The sequence below is a fragment of the Leptonychotes weddellii genome, chromosome 4 (assembly GCF_054177405.1).
Source record: "Leptonychotes weddellii isolate Sample4059 chromosome 4, ASM5417740v2, whole genome shotgun sequence".
NCBI classification, from domain to species: domain Eukaryota; kingdom Metazoa; phylum Chordata; class Mammalia; order Carnivora; family Phocidae; genus Leptonychotes; species Leptonychotes weddellii.
The window spans coordinates 130,734,055-130,754,541 of NC_138372.1; the positions used below are offsets into that span (position 1 = coordinate 130,734,055).

The 20,487-nt window shown below is 37.4% G+C and overlaps 1 protein-coding gene across 1 annotated transcript in view; it reads left to right on the forward strand.

Moving 5' to 3' along the window:
• Nucleotides 1-20,005, forward strand: part of LRRC69 (leucine rich repeat containing 69) — a 71,832-nt gene extending 51,827 nt beyond the window's left edge. The window contains exons 7-8 of the mRNA XM_081817129.1: nt 3,358-3,537; nt 19,668-20,005. Of these exons, the coding sequence (XP_081673255.1) occupies nt 3,358-3,537; nt 19,668-19,778 (291 nt within the window). The 3' untranslated portion in view covers nt 19,779-20,005. The remainder of the gene's footprint in view (nt 1-3,357; nt 3,538-19,667) is intronic.
• Nucleotides 20,006-20,487: the final 482 nt, after the last annotated feature.

Sequence of the window (20,487 nt, forward strand, 5' to 3'; positions counted from 1 at the left end):
TTTGGGGGCTCCTCCTCCTAGTCATTCTGTTGATGGGTGTTTGAGGGAATGTATAGAGTTCAAATTATTGACCAGAACCCAAGCAAGATGCACCTGTTTTCTTGGGACCTTAGGGTTGCTGGCCTCTTGTTTTCCCAGCCTGTCTTCTGTGGGAGGGGCCTGCCGCGCCGTTACTCAGGCAACCCTGTTTGGGCGGAGTTGCCCTGCCCCCCTGTGGCGGGGGATGGGCTCAGTGGGAATCAGTCTTTGGGGCTTTTGTTCTCTGGCGGCTTTCCCTGGGGGCTTTCCGCATCTCTTCCGCGAGTCAGAGAAGAGACCCTTTCCAATCCTCTGCCTCAGAGCAGAGAGACCACAGTCTGTTCTTCAGTGAGCTCTCCAGGCCACACCATCTCCGTTTCTGTCCGTGTGGCTGCAGCGGCCTAGGTTGTGCGCCCCTCTGCAGCGCTCCCAGTCCTGCCTCCAGGTGGGGGCACATCTCTGCCCTTTGTGCTTCTAAAACTGCGAGCAGCTCCCAGTTCGTGGGCGTGTGTGTCCCCACTGCTCTGGGTTTCTGACCTGGGGGCTGCCCTAAAGTCCTTTCCCTGCTGCTACCGGTCTGCGAGTCTGTGCCCCCTCCGCAGCTGCAAGGCTGTCACTCACCGTCGGTGTAGGATCCCCATGGCCAGGCACCCTCCTGCTGCCGTTTATTCTCTGATATCTGCCCGCAGAATCACGGCTCTCCACTTCGTACCTCAAAACCAACCGCCTGCGGTTGTAGAGATCCAGATCTTCTTACATCTCAGGCTGGTTTCGTGGGTGCTCAGAGTGGTCTGGTAGATATCCAGCTCAATTTGGGTGACCAGTTGAAATAGGGTCCCCTACTCCTCCGCCATCTTTCCCCCCTCAGAATCTTTCCTCTTGATGATGTTTTAGTGTCTGTCATATACACAGTAATGTTTGATAATGCATCAGTTTCAAAGTTCATCATTCCTTCTAAACCTTCATATTTGTTGTACATTTTATAATTTTTAGTATTTATAAAGATATAATTTGTATATGGATAATTTTAAAATTAAAATTAAATAATCATATGTAAGGAAAATAGAAGAATTCGGCTGAAACTGATTTTAATATATGATGGTTAAGCATAGGAATAATCTCTGATGTACATACAGTTAGCTAACAAATGTTCTAACAAAATAGCATATAAACTATTCAAAAGGAACAATTTATTTGTTCACAAAAGATTTCTTGACTTTTAAACACTAGAATTAGGCCATCATTAAGTCTTATGCTATCGAAGACTGCATTGCCTGTATCTTTAAGAGGTGTCCTGAAAGATACTAGTGGTCATGCTAATAGTATCTTACTTTATATATACTAGCAGTTCCAAGTCATAACTTTATGTTTCAGTGGTGTATGTTATTCTTCCAAAGTAATATATTGGCAGCAAGTAGGAGAGGAACATAATTAATGGGTAACGTAATAGTTGTCAAGAGACATATCAAATGCAACAAACATGTTTGGTTTCCAGAAACCATAAATGGAAAAAGTGAACTGTATGAATTGTGACCTATTTATAAATAGGTCCGATGTATTTCAGCAAATTTTTCTACCATCTGCTGTTTTGGGAGTGAATCCTTATTTGTTTTCTGCTTTATTGTGAGACCTAGCCATTGAGATCTGGTAGCTAAAAACTTGCCTCTAAAATCAGTGTTTCATTCTGAATCACAAACTCTGCTCTGTGTAAGTAGTTAAAGAAAAGGATTTGATAATGGACATCTAATTTAGGAGTCCTGGTAATATTAGTGTGAAAGAGTATTTTTTCAGAAAGGTTGACCTTATTATGTAACCATCCAGGAGAAAGAGCTGAAGTAGGTAGGAGGTTGTGCTGTTGAAGGATCAGACACTTAAGAAACCCAAGCTTAAGGCTGTTCGCTGTAGAAAGGCAGCTTTCTCAGATGCTTGGTAAATGGAAGGGATAAAGTAATAAGGAACAGGGAGGCAACAAGTTATAGAATTTTGTTGTTATTTTTTAAGATTTTAATTGGGGTGAATGAGTGAAGATTATGTATGTACATATGTATGTATGTATATATTCCCAAAGATTCCTATTAGAGCCTGATGTGGGCTATTATAATACCAGAAGGAAATCTTTCACTTTGGCCAGAAAAAAAAAAAAAAAGTCCCACAAACTGTTAAAATTCACGCAGTGTTTGTGTAACATTTATACAGGACTTCCATGCTACCGGCACAAACAATGAGGCTCCTTTAGTGGAGTAAATCAAGTGTTTATCTTGTTTGCTTCATCAGTGAAGATTTGATTTTATGTATTATATAGTATTTTACTTCAAGATGATGATATTGTTGGTGGTCATGGCAAAAGCCAGCTTATATTTTCTCACCACCCCTTTTGTTATTTAATATTCTAATTATTACCTAAAGTGAAGTTTCTGGATATAGCTGGGTGGATAGGTGTAATACCTATTGAATTCAGAGATTTGGGTAATAGAAATCAGTGCTCTTTACCAATATGACTCTATTCCAGTACTCGCTGCAGTGGGTAACTTAGACCAGTGCGTCTCAAAGTTCAACAGGCATACTGATTGCCTGGGGAACTTTTTAAATTGCAGCTTCTGGTTTAGTAGGTCTGGGGTGCAGGTGGAAGTCTGCATTTCTTTCTTCTTATTCTTTTTTTTTTTTAATATTTATTTATTTGAGAGAAAGAGGGAGAGAGGCAGCAGGGGGAAGGGTAGAGGGAGAGGGAGGAGAGAAGCAGACCCCCAGCTGGGCGCGGACTCTGGTGCTTGGCTCAGTCTCAGGACCCTGAGATCAGGACCTGAGCTGAAATCAGATGTTGGAAGATTAACCAACCGAGCCACCCAGGCACCCCAGGAAGTCTGCATTTCTAATAGGTTTTGAGGTGATGCAGATGCTATTGGTCCATGAGTCATAGTTTAAGTAGTAAGGATGTAGACGTTAGTAAATATGACAGACTCAATTTTTGAGTCCAGTCTGAATATTTGTACAGTCCTTGCTTATTTTATTTTATTTTATTTTTTGAACCCATAATTTATACCTTGCTTATTTTAATGAGAGGTACAGAATTTTAACCTAAACTTTAATGATGTAAATTTTTATTAATTTGGATTCCTGTACATAAAAGACATGGAGATATTGAAATGGAAGTAACTTGTTTTCCTTATATTATTGAAAATGAATTTATAATGTCAGTCACTAGCAATATAATTTATAACATATATATAATGGATAATTAACTGTGAGAAATAGGCCAAAAATGTCAATTAGTGAAATGTCAATTGTAATATAAAATAGTTATCTTAAAAATAATCTGAGAAACCATTTTTTTTAATCTAGGAAATAACATCAAGATTTATAATGAATGAGCTAGCAGGAAAGAATCCTTTCATAATGCACGTCATAGAACAGCACCCACAGGTCAGGAACATAATCTCTCAGGGAAGAAAATGCGCAATATGTGGAAAGTGCTTTTTAACCATATGGCTGGAATGTGTTGAATTTATTCCTCCACCAAAGGTAAAAGGTGCTTTTTGTGTGAATAGAGCCTAAGACCTTCTCTTATTCTTTGTCCTTATCTAAATCAACCAGTACTAACTAGATTTTTATCTAAGAATTGACTTCTATGATAGTATAATGTTTTTTATTGAGCTTTATTGAGATATAATTGACACATAACATCGTGTAAGGTTTTATGGTATTAAGGTTTACGTAAGACATGTTGATTTGGTACATTTATAAATTGCAAAATGATTACCACCATAGTTATTTCTTTTTTGTGGTGAGAACACCTAAAATCTACTAAATTAGCAACATTCGAGTATATGAAACAGATTATTAACTGTACTTACCATACTGTGCATTAGATCCCTAGACTTGTTTAATCTTATAACTTGAAGTTTGTACCCTTTGACCAATATCTCCCCATTTTTCCCACCCCAACCAACCACCACTTTACTACTTTACTATATCTCTGAGTTGGTCCTTTTTTTAGATCTTATAAGTGATATATAAGTGATATTATATTTTAAGTGTTATTATAAAGTATTTGTCTTTCTCTGTCTGACTTACTTCACTTAGCATAATGCCCTCAAGATCCATCCCAAGTTGTAACAAATAGCAGGATTTCCTTTCTCATGGCTAAATAATATTCCTGTGTGTGTGTGTGTGTGTGTGTGTGTGTGTGTGTGTGTGTATCTCACATCTTTTTTATCCATTCATCCACTGACAGACACTTAGGCTGTTTCCATGTCTTTACTACTCACTGTTATGAGTAGTGATGCAATGAATACAAGAGAACTGATATCTCTATGAGATAACTGATTTCAGTTTCTTTAGATATATACTCAGAAGTGGGATTGCTGGATCATATGATAGTTTTATTTTTAGGTTTTGAAGAACATGCATACTGTTTTTCATAGTGGCTGTACTAATTTGTACTCCCACCAATAGTGCACTAGAATTCTTTTTTTCCCATATTCTTGCCAATACTTATCTCTTGTTGTTTTAATGATAGCTATTGTAATTGGTGAAGTGATATCTCATTGTGGTTTCGATTTGCATTTCCTTGATGATTAGTGATGTTGAGCACCTTTTCATGTACCTGTTGACCATTTGTATGTCTTCTTTAAAAAAAATGTCTATTCAGTTCCTGTGCCCATTTTGTAATTAGGTTATTAATTTTTTTGCTGTTGAGTTATATGAGTTCTTTATATATTTTGGATATTAACCCTTTATTAGATATATAACTTATAAATATTTCCTCTCCTTTTGTAGGTTGCCTTTTCATTTCACTGAGTTTCTTTTGCTAAAAAGCTTCAGAAGCTTTTTAGTTTAGTGTAGTCCCACTTATTTTTTTTCCTTTTGTTGTGTTTTTGGTGTCATATCCGGGAAATCACTGCCAAGACCAAGGTAAAAAGGTTTTTCCCTTAGTTTTTTCCTTGGAGTTTTACAGTTTCAGTTCTTTTTTTTTTTAAGATTTTATTTACTTATTTGACAGAGAGAGACACAGCAAGAGAGGAAACACAAGCAGGGGGAGTGGGAGAGGGAGAAGCAGACTTCCTGCTGAGCAGGGAACCCGATGAGGGGCTCGATCCCAGGACCCTGGGATCATGACCTGAGCCAAAGGCAGATGTTTAACAACTGAGCCACCCAGGCACCCCTACAGTTTCAATTCATAAATTTAAATCTTTCATCCATTTTGAGTTTACTTTTATGAGTGGTGCAAGATAGGGGTCCAGTTTCATTCTTCTACATGTAATTGTCCAGTTTTTCCAACAGTATTGAAGACACTATCCCTTCTCCATTGAGTATTCTTGCTTACTTGTCAATTAGTTGGCCATATATGTGAGGGTTTATTTCTGGGATCTAGATTTTGTTCCCTTGGCCTAAGTATCTGTTTTTATGCTGGTACTATACTGTTTTGATTACTATAAGCTTTGTAATATAGTTTGAAATCAGAAAGTGTGATGCATCCAGCTTTGTTCTTTTTGGGGGGATTCCATTGGCCATTTGACATCTTTTGTGGTTTCATACAAATTTTAGGATTGTTGTTTTTCTATTTCTGTGAAAAATGTCATTGGAATTTTGATAGGGATTACATTAAATTTATAGATGGGTAATATGGATATTTTGACAACATTAATTCTTCTGATCAATGAACATAGGATATCTTCCCATTTGTTTGTGCCTTCAGTTTCTTTAATCAAAGTCTTACTGTTTTCAGTGTAGAGAACTTTCACCTCGTTGGTTACATTTAGTCCTAAGAACTTTGTTTTTGATGTGCTGGTGAATGAAATTGCTTCCTTTATTTCTTTTTCAGATGTTTTGTTGTTGGTGTACAGAAACATGACTGCTTTTTGTATGTTGACTTTACTGAATTTATTGATTAGTGCTAGAAGGTTTTTGGAGGAGTCTTTAGGATTTCTTCTACATAATATCATAGCATCTGCAAACAAAGACAGTTTTACTGTTTTCTATTAGAGTACCTTTTATTTCATTTTCTAGCCTGACTGCTCTGGCTAGGATTTTCAGTACTCTGTTGAACAGGAGTGGTAAGAATATAGAGAGCTTAGCACAGTGCTTGGTACATATTTTATTTCTGAGAAAGGCTGATGAATCACAAGATCTGGATTTGAAACCAGCTCTTCCATTCTATTAGGTTATTAATATATTATATCAAATGTATCTTAGAGAAAAATATGGCAGAACTGCTGCCAATGAGGGCTAATATCAAGGTAAAATAATGGTTGAAGTGAAATTTAAAAGTCAAAACCAGCTGGACATGAAATACCAAGAGAAGAGAGAGATCATCAGTGGAAAAATGAAAATAGAAATGTATGTTGATTCTCAAGATGGGAGTAAATCTGTAATCTTGATTGCTTATGTAACCTATCTGTGAATTGTTCACATTACCATCTGGAATTGATTGTTACATTCAAGAGATGTTTAATGAGTATAACACATGCCATATTACTTGGTAAAAGTTTTCAAAACACTCTGCTTTTCACTGGTCATGACACGAACACCTTGGAGAAGTTGCCATTTTTCATTTTTTTCCCAATGAACATCTTTCAGTCTTTCTTGAGGAGAATGTTCTTGCTCTAATAGATTTTTTCTTAAAATCATCTGATGAGCTGCTAGTCTCATTTCAAGTAGAGAAGTCACAACCTAATGATAGTAACTGCATCCAACACTTACTTGGTACTGTGTCTCATGTCATGCTAAGCATGTTGCCTTGGCATCCCTCCGTTAATGTGCAAAATATCCTCATGACACCAGTGATAAATCCAAGTTCAGAGGAGCAAAATACTTTGGCTCAGTTCACAAAGCTGCTGAATAGAGGCTATGCGGAGGGAACCCATGTATGTGATTCCTTGCTCTTAACCAGACATGGTGGACCATCTTTCCTATGCTTTTCAACCCAGTTATTTCTCATTTGCTTCAACTGAATTTAAGGCATTCATGTTAAAGAGACTTATTCTGTCATTATTTATTTATCTACTCAAACTCATGAATTTTTTTTCCTAGTACTTTACCAAGGGCTGGGAATATAGAGCTCCAGCCTCCCAGGAACTTACACATTCCAAGGAGAAGTGGTATAAGAAGGTGATTGGAATCTAACAAATTAGGCTTGATGACCAGCCCTGCCACTTAACCACCTGTGTCATCTTAGTTTACCTTTGGGGCTGAACTCCCATTTGTAAAATTGCAATAATAATAATAGTACATATCTCACAGGGCTGAGATGAAGTACTTCATAGATGGTGCTTAGCATAGTAGGTGCTTTATAAAGGTAGTGCATAATAGATACTTAATAGGATAGATTTAAAAAAAATTAAGGCCTTCAGACAAGAAAGAATTATTACATTCTTATGTAAGTACAGTGATGGAGGAGTGCACAGGGTGGTGCTATAACAAAAACAATGAATCGTGGATCACTACATCAAAAACTAATGATGTATGGTGACTAACATAACATAATAAAATAAAATAAAGAAGTCATTTCATTTAAATGGGGACATTCTCTCTCTATCCCTGGGGCCTAGCACAGTGATCATTCTTGGTGCTTGAATACATAATACATGTTAACATTATTTTAATAAGCATTGCTTGTAAATGTGCTTTGAGTGATAGGAAGGTATTAGAATAAAGTACCAGTGGACAGGCATTTTTGGTAAGGGAACTGCCTGTGCAAAGTAACATTGTGCAAGTAAATTATGCAATGAGTGCCAGAAACTCGCAGAGATGGGAGATGAGGTTAGAGAGAGAAGCAGGTGTGAGATCAGGATGGCTCTTGTGTGTGAAGTTTGAACTTAATTTTGAAAGCTACTCTCTTGGTTTGTTACAGTTTGTTACAGCTGCCATCACAAAGTGCCACAGACTGAGTGGCTTCAACAACAGAAATTTATTTTCTCACATTCCTGGAGGTTAGAAGTATGAGACCAAGGCATCAGAAGCCTTGGTTTCTTTTGTGGCTTCTCGCCTTGGCTCATAGATGATCATCTTCTCTGTGTGTTCACATAATCTTCTCTTTGTACGTGTCTGTGTCCAAATTTCCTCTTCTCATAAGCACATGGTCATCTTGAATTAGGGCCCACCATAATGACCTCATTTTAACATAATTAACGCTTTAAAGACCCTATTTCCAAATATAGTCACATTTGGAAGTACTGGGGGTTAAGATTTCAACATATGAATTTGTGGGGCACATGTTTCAGCCCATAACACCTACTTATAGTTGTTGAAGCAGTGGAGTAGCCAGATGAGATTATTTATTTATTTATTTTTTGCAAGATACTCGAAGCCAGGGGAATGAAGATTGCTCAAGGAGACTTATATGGTGAGGTGAGAAGGTCAGAAGGACAGAACCCTTGAGGATGATAATACCATACTATCAAAGGGGTGAACAATAGCAGGAGTCAGCAAAGGGGAATGAGAAAATATCAGGGAGGCAGTGAGGGCCAAAATCAGGTAGTGCGAGCACAGATTTTCTAGCTATAAAACACAGATGTGTGAGAAAGAGGATTTTCTTATTTTTTCTTCTGCAGAACTTATCTTCCATTTGGGCCCTCATTCTACTGGAAAACTTATTTTAGTTAATTCCAAGTTTATGTGGTAATTTTAGGAAGTTTTTGGTCATTTAAGATATAATTTTGATCATTCAGGATTTCCTTCTCCTCCCTTTCTTCCTGTATTATCCAACTTCTGGAGCTCTTGAGTACTGTCCCATGTGGTCATCCTCTGAAGGGTATGGTCATCCTGTCAAGACCTCAGATGTGGTTGTATCTTCATGACAATGTCTGCTGAGTTGCCCACTATCATTGACTTCTGCTTATTTCTTCTGTGCCCTGTCCCTTCTAGTTCTGACCTTGGAGTCTCTGTCCTGCTGGTCCTTTCCTACCACAGTATTCTCTGGGTGAGATAATTTGGCTGTTCCCTTACTCTACTATGGGCTCAAGCATGAGTTGGTTAAAGGTTCCAAGTTGAGAGATTCAGAGCTGAGGAGAAAAAACTGGGCTGGAAAATTGGGAGAGGAAGATTGTATCCTTTGTGTCATTAAATGGGAAGCAGATTGCCTCGATCAGAAACCAAATGGGAACACAGAAGTGAAGTCTACAAGTCTTAACTAATCTCCATGAAATGTATAGGGTAAAGGTAGGAGAGCAATAAGATGTTCCCTAGAGGGTGAGGAAGGCTTGAGGAAGGATTTTGAGGATGGGGAAATATGTGCATGATTGTAGGCTGTGGAAAGGGCTAGTAAAAGGTGGAACTTAAAATTAGTCTGTGTTGTGTGCTAATTAGGAAGGGCTTAGTGTTTTGATTATATACTGCCTACTTTAAGGAATTAATAGTGCTAGAATTTGGTTACCACATGATGAGCCTCATCTTTTCCATCACCTTAAGGGATTGAGTAAGCTAAAAAGAGCAGATATGAAAGTTTTTAAACAACTAGAAAATGGGGGCGATGCCTGGGTGTCTCAGTTGTTAAGTGTCTGCCTTTAGCTCAGGTCATGATCTCAGGGTCCTGGGATCAAGCCCCACATCAGGCTCCCTGCTCAGTGGGGAGCCTGCTTCTCCCTCTCACTCCCCCTGCTTGTGTTCCCTCTCTCGCTGTGTCTCTCTCGGTCAAATAAATAAAATCTTAAAAAAAACCAACTAGAAAATGGATAGTGGTGGTAGTTTCCCACTTAAGTATGATTTGTATGTGTTTGTTTCCTTCAGTTACCTTTAGTGGGTGCTTACTATGTGCAAGGTGCTGTGCTTGTCTCTTAGGATCCAAAGATGAATAAGACAGTCCATGCCGCTGAGGAAATCACATACTGTTTATTAAAATACATTGTTATAAGCATTGTAATAAGGTGTTATATACTCACACTATGACATCACAGACAGAGCAAGCAACTACTTCGGTGTCCCTGTCTGTTCAGGCTACTATAATGAAATACCACAGACTGAGTGGCTTATAAATGACAGAAATTTATATCTTACAGTTCTGGAGGCTAGAAGTCAGAGGTCAAGGTGCCAGCATGGTTGGTTGAGGGCCCTCTTTTGGATCACATATTTCTTGTTGTATTCTCAAGTGTTGGAAGATGCTAGAGGTGTCTCTTCTAAAGGCACTAATCCCAATCATGAGGACTCTGTCCTCCTGATCTAATCACCTCCCAAAGGCCTCATCTCCTAAAATCATGACATTAGTTATGAGGACTAATGCATGAATTTTGGAAGGACACAGGAGGCTTAAGGGAAACTTTGCTGAGGAGGTGTTATTTGAGTAACATGAAGTCACAGTGTTCATATTAACTTTATGACTTGTTTTTCATTGCCTCCATTTAGAGGTGAAGCAACTAAATAAGATAAGCAGCTTGTTCATCTTAAGTTTCAAATCTTTGAAGTAACAGGACTTGAGTTAATGCCTCCTGATACCCCCTTTAGGTCTCTTTTTGTTGTACTTCTATAGCATATACATTTTTATTTTGAACCATAAAAGAAAGTGCAAATAAATTCATTGATTGATGGTTGTATAATTATTCACAACAGCTGCCTTCCATATTTGAAAGAAAGGTGGAAGAGAGAAGAGGCTTTTCCTCTGTTGACTCATGGAGTGGAACATAGAACCACTGATATTCAGGCCAGATGAAGGGAAGAATTTTCCTACGGGATTTTACACAGATGCATACACACATGCACTCATGCATGTTAACATTGGTCATTACTGAAGAAACAATAAGGATGGAAGAAAGAATAGGAGAATAAAGAGATTTGGTATCTACATACTTTCATTTTAAAAATTAAAAGGGAGGGGCACCTGGGTGGCTCAGCTGGTTAAGTGTCTGCCTTCTGCCTTCGGCTCAGGTCATGATCTCAGGGTCCTGGGATTAAGCCCTGCATCGGGCACCCTGCTCAGTGGGGAGCCTGCTTCTCCCTCTGCTGCTCCCCCCAACTCATGTTCTCTCTCGCACAAATAAATAAATAAAATCTTTAAAAAAATTGAAAGGGTGATAAGAATACCTTTTTATCAACTAAGTATGTCTGAGTGCATTATAAAAACAGCAACAGAATGGCATAAGAATATAGCATGGGTTAAAAACATAATGGTTAAAAAAATCAGAGACCTAGCAAATGGCAGAAAATATTCAGTTATTGGAGAAAGACATGATCCCTCACATTGAAAAAGCACATTGGGTGCCAAGCAGAATAAAAAAGAACAAATCCATCTCTAGACACATTTTGGTAAAATTGCATTATGCCAAAGAGGAGCCATTAAGAGCTAAAGGTAAATTTTTTTAAAGATAAATTTTTAATAAAATAGATCATCTACAAAGAAATGAAAGTGGACTGAGAGCAGATGCCAGGAAAAAAATGGTATAATATCTTCAAGCACTAAGAGAAAATAACTCAAAATCTAGAATTCTATGCCTAGATAAGTCGATAGGCAAAAGACATTGGAGTATCAGGAAATTGTGAGAAGAAAAAATTTGAAAAGGAAAATTGTTTTGCTTTGAAACAACCACTGATCCTAACTTTATTAAAATAATTGAAAAAATTAAACAAGTAACTTTAGTAAGTTTGTGACAGTGAAAAAAGTATGTAACAATGGAATTAGAATAAGTGTATAGTATGAAATTATAAATTATGCCAAATAAATTTGAGGATATTTAAAAATTGGATAGATTGGGATATATATTACCAGGTACTTGCCAATTGAAACATCTTTAGTGGGGTTGTTTAGTTCCCTGTTTCTAGAATGAAAATGTACACAGAATACGTGGGGATGATATTCAGATTAACCATGTTGGTAAACAGTTGCTTTTATATATCTTTAGGATTGTGTGTTGCCTTTCCACTTAAGTAGAAGGAGATTATACAAAAACTAGTTTGCCTAGAAGCCTTCCTTTCTATTTAAAAAAATTTATATCTTAATTATCTTTTCAGGAACGAAACTTAGAGAATGCTGACCTTTAGAGTAAATACTTGATCATGAAGGGAGAGCCCATTTGATAATGCCAACGTCTGGTTGCTTTGTTGTGCTTTACAGAATGTTCTGTCTCTGCCGGAGTTTGCCATCTGAAGGCACAGTTGAAGGGGGGAGACCCTTGATGACAAATGGGTCTTTATTCTTTACATAAAACAACTAGAAACAACCAAATATCAAATTGTAATTGCTTTTATTCAGGTGAATGTGAAATTATGTGGTACTTATGAAATAGTGAGATTGAGGACTGAAAAGTAGTTGATGAAAAGTTCCACTCAATATCAGATATTAACCTTTACCATAATTCATCCAGATGCTTTTGTGTTTTTCCAAATGTTACAGCTCTTGCCATCTGAGTTCAGCAAGTCCTTAGCAATGATAGAATTATCAATAATTTCAGCGTAATTGATATTTAAGTATTAACTGCTAATGATATAAATCTCTGAAATAGCAACAAAGCTAATCCTTTTTAGTTACTACCAACTCGGGCCATATTTGAACTAGTAACTTAGAGGTAACCTAAATAGTCTCATAAAATCATTTCCAAACACTTGAGAGTGATCCTGGGCCCAAGATATGCATTTGATAGTTTTCATTTTGTATAGTTACGTTAGTTGAACTTAACATTTCCCCAGATACCTTTAAAATTGAAGAGTTTAGGGAGGGAACAGTTTGGAATATGAACTCTCAACCCTGTATTGAATGATGTAATGTAATTAAAACTACCCTCAGAAGAGATTAGATTGAGTAGGTTTCACTACAAATGAGTGAAAATGTTGATCTACTCTATGAAAATAAATGAAAATTTGCTACCTTAATTCCTTTTTTATGACAAGCTGCCAGTAATGAAACATAATATAAGATTACATTTAATAATTTTACTCATTACTTATAGAGCAAAATCTTACTTTGCAGTAAAAGGTTATTACTGTTTAGATACCACTGACATTCATTTATGAAACTGATCATTTCAGCCAGCCAACTGTGAAAATGAATGTAGGTTTTAAAACATTTATGCAGTGGTTAGTCAATTTAATGTACATTAGGCACTAAGAGGATCAGAAGGCATCACATTTCTAATTCTAAACAGTCGTGAAAGTAATATGTATTTATTCAGAAAAATTGAAATGGTATGAATGTTCTTTATTATTTTATTCAGAAAATAGCAAAACAATTATAGTATAAACGAACTCACACACTATATCTTGATTACTTCTACTCCTATGGGAACTCATTGAATTTTCTTTTCTCTTTAGAAAACTCTCCCTTTTGTTCTTAAACTGCTGGGTAGAGTCACAATTGTATTGAATATCTATGATTGTTTTTTCTTCTAAAGAATCTCAAATTGCATTCAACTTCAGTACCTTTATCTGAAGCTGTGCATCACCAAAATGTTTGAACCTCCCACGTGAAATTCAAAGGACATTGATGATGAAGACATGGTGTTGTAGAGCAGGATCACTCTGTAGAGGAGAGAATGCTGCTTGCTTTGGTTTCTGCTCTTATCACAGTCCAAAGTGCCCTACAGGCAGAATGACCATATAATGTATTACTTAAGTCAAGATGCTTTTGAGAGTGAAAGTGAACATTATTACTAAGCTGGAAAACCAGCAGGAAACCAGGACTATCCTGGGCAAATCTGAATGTGTGTCTCCCCTGCTTAAGTGGAGCAGTTAACTTTAGAGTAGTGCTCATTGCTGGCTTTTATCACTGCTGGTGTGGAGGAGTTGTCATTCTAAATGTTCATCTGAGATTTTAAAAATTATTTTCGGTCACTCTGTAAATATTTGAGGTCCTGCTTTAAACAGGAAACTCTGGGAGTTAAGTATAGGGCAAATAAGTAGGGGACCTAGTTGGTCCCAAATGGTTTAAAATCTAAGAACTTTAAAGATGAAAAAGACACTAGCAATACAAACTAAATGTTAAATGAGTGGTAAGAGCTTTTGTGCTTCAAAATGGAAGACGAGATCATTGTAAGTTGTCGGGCCTGGAAGGTACCCAGAAAGATGCTGTGACTTTACAAGGCCTTGATGTAGGTAGAATTCAGATACATGGAGAAGGAAGCAGAGCGGATATTTTAGAAGAGAATGATATGGAGGAGAATGGATCTTGTTCATAGGGCAATGAATTAAGTTGGTTCATGGAATGAGAGGAGGAGACATTATAAAAAAAAATGAGGTCAAATTCTATGAACCTGTCAAAGGACAGAATAAGGAGTTTGAACTTGATCCCATTTGGAAATGGAGTCCTACTGAATGTGTGGGGACAAGCCACTGATATAAAGAAAGTTGTATTTTAGAAGGAATCATTTAGCAGTACTGTGCAGGATTAACTGGAGGTTGAAGAGAAGAGAAGCTGAAGAAAAGAGACCTATTAGTGGTTGTCTAGTGTGGGTGTAAGGTGTAGCATTAGAAAATGCAAGGAAAGGAACCTTCATGGGAGGAGGAAGGTTGATGGAACCTGATTGGGTAAGGGAAACTGCAGAAGGGTGTGAAGGAGAAAAACCAGAAAACTCCAGAGGGAGCTGATCTGGGAGGCAAGACCCCAACTTTTATCTCAGACATACTGAGTTTCAAGTGCTGTGTGGATAATTCAAGTGAATATGTTTGGCCAGTTGGAGATAGATCAGAACAGCAAAGCAGTGTACTTCTGTACATTATCTGAAAATATGTGCACTTTCCAACAACTGTTCATTCTTTCAGAGAGCTCTGCACATTGTTATTAAACCACAGTCAAAATCCTACTTTGGTGAAAGAAGGTGGGAGGAATACTCTGACTAACACTGAGTAAGAGTTTAGTGAACTTAGAGTCTAGTTCTGTCTCTAGCTTGAACCCTGAGACTTAAGGTAAACCACCTTCATTCTCACTGTATCTGGACTAATTTCCTCATCTGGGCAATGAAGGGATTAGAGCAAAGCCTCTTCTAGCTTCAGAGTGTCCGAGGGGCTGTCATAGTCATGCTTTTCATGGTCCTGCTAATTTGGAACATGATACTGGTATTAGTGTCCCATTGCTGATGTAACAAATTGCCATAAACTTGGTATCTTAATGAAAATTTATTATGTTCCAGTTTGGTAGGTCAGAAGTCCAACATGAGTCTCACTGAGCTAAAATCAAGGTGTCAGCAGGGCTCCATTGCTTTCTGGGGGCTCCAGGGGAGGATCCATTTTCTTGTTCTTTCCAGCTTTTAGAGGCCACTGACATTCCTTGGCTCATGGCCCCTTCCTCCGTCCTCAAAGCCAACATTGGCAGATCTGGTCCTTCTCACATCACATCACTTGGATCTACTCTTCTGCCTCCTTCTTCCACTTTTAACAATCCCTGTAATGAAATTGAGTCCACCTAGATAATACAGAATAATTATGGACCTCTGAAGGTCCTTATATTAATCACACCTGTAAAGTCCCTTCTGCTATGTAAGGTAACATACATATTCACAGGTTCCAGGGATTAGGACATGAACATCTTTGCTCTGCCTACTATGATACTTTTCCAAAGAAAACAGGAAACGATCTTATTCTTTTTTCTTATGCTTTATGCTTCATGTAATACTGAAACCTTACTCAAAGCTTTACTTTTACTATGATATTAATATATATTTTGATAACTTTTTATTTCTCAGTTTAAAAGATGACAGTCATTGTCACTGATAAGGCATGTGTTGAATTTTAAAAAAAACTCTCAATTCCACCATTCAAAAAATATAAAACTTAGTAAATACATGTTTTTAAACTTAAAGGGAAAGGGCAAAACTACTTTTTCCTAAAATAGGGAGAGGATGTAATCATATATTCCATTTGCTTTAGGAAATAATGCATTTCACTATAAATAGTAAAGGGTGAAAAATTAGACTGTAGTATATTTTCACATATTAAAGCCTTTTGCTACAAAGATACTTCAGAATAAAAGCATGCCTAATTATAGACCAATTCCTTTTCCTTTTCTATCTTCAGCTTGACAAAAAGGAGCTTTCAGATGTTTCAATTTCTATCTGTAAACAACAAGCAAACCAGTAATTATCTTCCACAGAATCTTGAAGTTATGTTAATTGAGGCTTATGAAGAGAGGTCCTCTATAAGAGGGTGTGTCGTTATTGTTTTGTAACATGCTCATGTCAAATGGACAGGTGTACTGGTAGAAACCATTGTGATGATGCCACAAATGGGCATAGAAATTTAAATGGATATCAACAGGTCAGGTATTTGAGACTTTTTTTTTTTCTTTATGAAAACACATTACTGCATCCAGTGACTCTAGATGGAAAAGTATGTTCCCAAGGAATTATGTTGAGTTCATTTTTTTTTTTTAAAGATTTTATTTATTTATTTGAGACAGAGAGAATGAGAGACAGAGAGCATGAGACGGAGGAGGGTCAGAGGGAGAAGCAGACTCCCTGCCGAGCAGGGAGCCTGATGCGGGACTCGATCCCGGGACTCCAGGATCATGACCTGAGCCGAAGGCAGTCACTTAACCAACTGAGCCACCCAGGCGCCCCGAGTTCATTTTTCTTAGTAAAATTTCCAGCAAACAATTCAGAGTACTGAGAGATATCAGAAATAGTAATTATTAAGTTATAGAATAATTATAAACAAAGATTCATATTCAGTACAAAACTGAAACAAAACATTTTATTTTAATTAACTAAACTTTGATACCCCCAAGAAGGGGAAAGAGGGATACAGACCCTTTGCATTCCTGCCTGCAACAAGAGCCAATGCGAACCTTGCCCATATAGTTTCTTACTGACACAAGGGAAATGGCTAAAACCACAGTGGAAATAGAAAATGTCTTTTAATAGTTTCTACTGTAAACTTTTTACCTCATGGAGAAACTGGACAAAGCAAATCAGATTAACTGTATGGCCCCACTTGTTTCCTTGGTTTATGTTTGTCTTTCTATAACCTCATCTTAGTTGATGGCTCTATTCTTTGTTCTAGTTTCTTAAATAACACTAAGTGAAGTGTATTAGCATGGTTTATTTTGATAGCCCTTAGTTGTGGATGAAATGTGCTACGGTAGTAAGCAGGGGTAGCTGGTTGGACCCATATGCAAAGGGGAAAAAACACATTTAGCTTTTGAGCACAATTTCAACACTTAGCCACTATAATCCAGTTGATCACTATGATCTCATATAGATTTAAAATACTGTACATAATTTGTATATCATTGGAGAACTTTATGAATTGTTACGCCTGGACTAATGTATTCACTTATTGTTGATAGTCCATGATTCAACATTTTATGGTCTGTTTATTGTTTATATTGTATTGTTTCCCCAATACAGTATGCACATTGCTGAACTTCTGCTCTCACAGCTCACTGTTTTTGGATGTCCTTTCGTGTCCTTTCCAGGCAGTCACAACCTAGTCATCCTTCAAAACCCAGCTCACCATTTTCTTATACCATGAAATTTTGCTTAATGTGCAGCCTATGGTGGTGTCTCCCTTCTCTGAATAATATAGAACCTATCATGGTGTTGAGCCTTATGTTTCTAGTTATTTTTTGTGTTTATGTATTAGCTTTCCAACTAGATACTGAAAAGATTCTTTGAGGCAGAGATTGTTATATATCTTTGTATCCTTGGTACTTTGCTTTAATGTGGTTCAAGTTTAGGTTGCTTATAATTTTTTAGAACTTTTGGTTGCAAGTTAAAGAAACCCAACTTATGCACTAACTAACTAACTAATGACGAGTAATAAAGAAGGTCTAGGAATGGGTCTGGCTGAATACTTAGTCATGCTCAGTCAGGTAACCCAAATTTATCATCAGGAATCTGTCCTTCTATGTGTATTGTCTCTGCTTTCCTTTGTTTGGTTTTGCACTCATTGCACCCTACACTACGCCCTCTGTCAATAGAGGTAGAGCTTCCTTCTCTTAGTAGATCCAGGGAAAGCCCTAGGGCTGATGTTCATTATTGGACTGTCTTGGGTTATGTGCCGGTTTTGAGTTATATGGCTAAGTTTTAAGCCAGGGAGTGGAATCAGTTATCCTCTCTCTTCCATAACATAAACACTGAAATCAGTGAAGGGATGTTTCCCAAAAGGGAAACATCTGCTTTTGTGCCAGCAGAATGGGAAATAGATGCTGGACAGGCAAAAACAAGATGCTGATTGGAGATTTCAGTAAATGTTTGCTGATTGATCAACTGAACTTCCTTTTAGGAATAAAGTCAGATTTATAGAGATTCTGTACCATTTTCCACCTTAATCCCAAATATTTTATCATCAGATAGTGCCATGTATCCTCTGAGTACTTCATAGTCATGGTTGGAGGTAGATGAGAAGGTGATGTGACATATGACTTTGACTTCCCCACCAAGGTTGAAAGGCTATTACTCTCTCAAGGATGGATTAATAACTGTGCCTTGGTGTTTGAACGTTTAAATGGGCCCTCACAGTTCATTTGTGGAAGAGTGGACCAAACAGTAATGAAATCTCTCACTGTGATTTGTGATGATGACAGCCCAGTGAGTCCATGATAAAAGTAAGTAGCATTGTCAATGAGTTAAACTACTAGTTGTGTGACTGTTTTGGATTCTTTGAGAGCTATGTTGACTTCAGAAGTTGTTTATAAAGCATACAGATGGTAAGCTTTTGAAGTTGCCATTATTTCCAGCATTAGTGGTGAAGACATGTATACTAAGTTGGCTAACAGGGTTTTTGACTGCCTATTTTGTGTATTGAGAATGAAAAACAGAGATTTGAAGTACAAAAACTTAAGTCATGTATTGGGCAAATTGTCTGAAATCCAGCCAGTCTTAATGAACATTATGCATACTGAGCAGAGAATATTAATTTCCATGGGAAATGGATGCTGGATGGGCCAAACCAAGATATTCATTGGGGAATTCAATAAATGTCTGCTGATTGATCAATTTAACATCCCTGTAGGACAGAAATCAGGTTTGTGTGGATTCTGTATTGTTTTTTATCTTCATCCTAAACACATTATGGCTAGACAGTATAATAATATATTTGGATAAAAGCATAGATAATCCTTTATCATTTGAATTTTGTTTATTTTTTTAAAGATTTATTTATTTTTGGGATGCCTGGGTGGCTCAGTTGTTAAGCGTCTGCCTTCGGCTCAGGTCATGATCCCAGGGTCCTGGGATTGAGTCCTGCATCCGGCTCCTAGCTCAGTGAGGAGCCTGCTTCTCCCTCTCCCTCTGCTGCTCCCCCTGCTTATGCTCTCTCTCTTTCTCTCTCTCTGACAAATAAATAAATAAAAATCTTTAAAAAAAAAGATTTATTTATTTTAGGGAGAGAGAGAACGGGAGGAGGGACAGAGAGGGAAAGGGAGAGAGAGACTCTCAAGCAGACTCTGCACTGAGCCCAACGACGTGGAGCTGGATCTCAGGACCCTGAGATCATGACCTGAACTGAAACCAACAGTCGGATACTCAACTGACTGAACCACTCAGGTACCCCTTTGTTTAGTTTTGAATATGCCTTTCTTAGCTAGTTAATTTGTTCTCTTAGCTAGTTAATAGTTTTGAATATGCCTTTCTTAGCTAGTTAATTTGTGTGTGGGAAAAGAGCAAATCAAGCATAAATAGAGTAGTGTGCCCTTTAGAAATTAATGTTGTGAAATCTCGGAGAAAGTTAATGTTTATTTTATTCAAAAATATTTATTGAGTACTGCTTTAATTTTATTTTTAATCTTTACCTTTTAGAACTGGAAGATAAGCAGAAATCTACAGCTGGTACCTCTTCGAATATTAATTTGTTCTTACAAATGTTTTAATCAGCGTGGCCCTAACCTCTTTGGAATTGCTCAAGCGTAGAGCTGGTGAGCAGCTCACTTAGAGCCTCACATGACTTGCCCCATCAGCTCTGCACACAGAGTCAGATTATGCCCTACTTATGATACCGTGCTGTGTCTCTTCCCTTTCCCGGTACATTAAGCAAAGGAAGAAAAATAATTTACTTGTAAAGATCCCAATTTAAGCACTATAACCTACCTTTAGCTTGTTTAGACTCTAGGTGTGCTGTTCTTTGACTTAAAAACAAAATAAAAAATGGAAAAATAAAGATCTGTGTGGCAAGTGAGTGTTATTTTTTCCTGTCATTTTATGACCACCACCCTCCTTTTCTGGATAAGTATTAAGAGACTTTGATGGGGACAAGTATTTATTTTATGCATGTTTTGCAAGTGAAAGAGAATTACCTTTTAGTGCGAGACAGTTGTATCACATTTGTATGATTTCAGCTGAGCTCTTATTTTTTAAGAGGCACTAACGTCTTACTGACTAAGATAAAACCTTTATTCCACTTAAAGCTGAGTAGAAGCCTGGAAACTCAGGCTTGTTTACTCCTAACATCACTTTGTTTCTACTTTTAAAGTTTTGTTCTTTCTTTATTTTTGTTTTTCACAAGAGAAACTTACGGAAGCCAGGGCAGTAGCGCTGAAATGAGAATTTGACTCATTTTCTCTGAAGGACAACAGAAAAGTAGAGAGAGAAGTTATGAAAATTTATGATATAGGTCGCATAG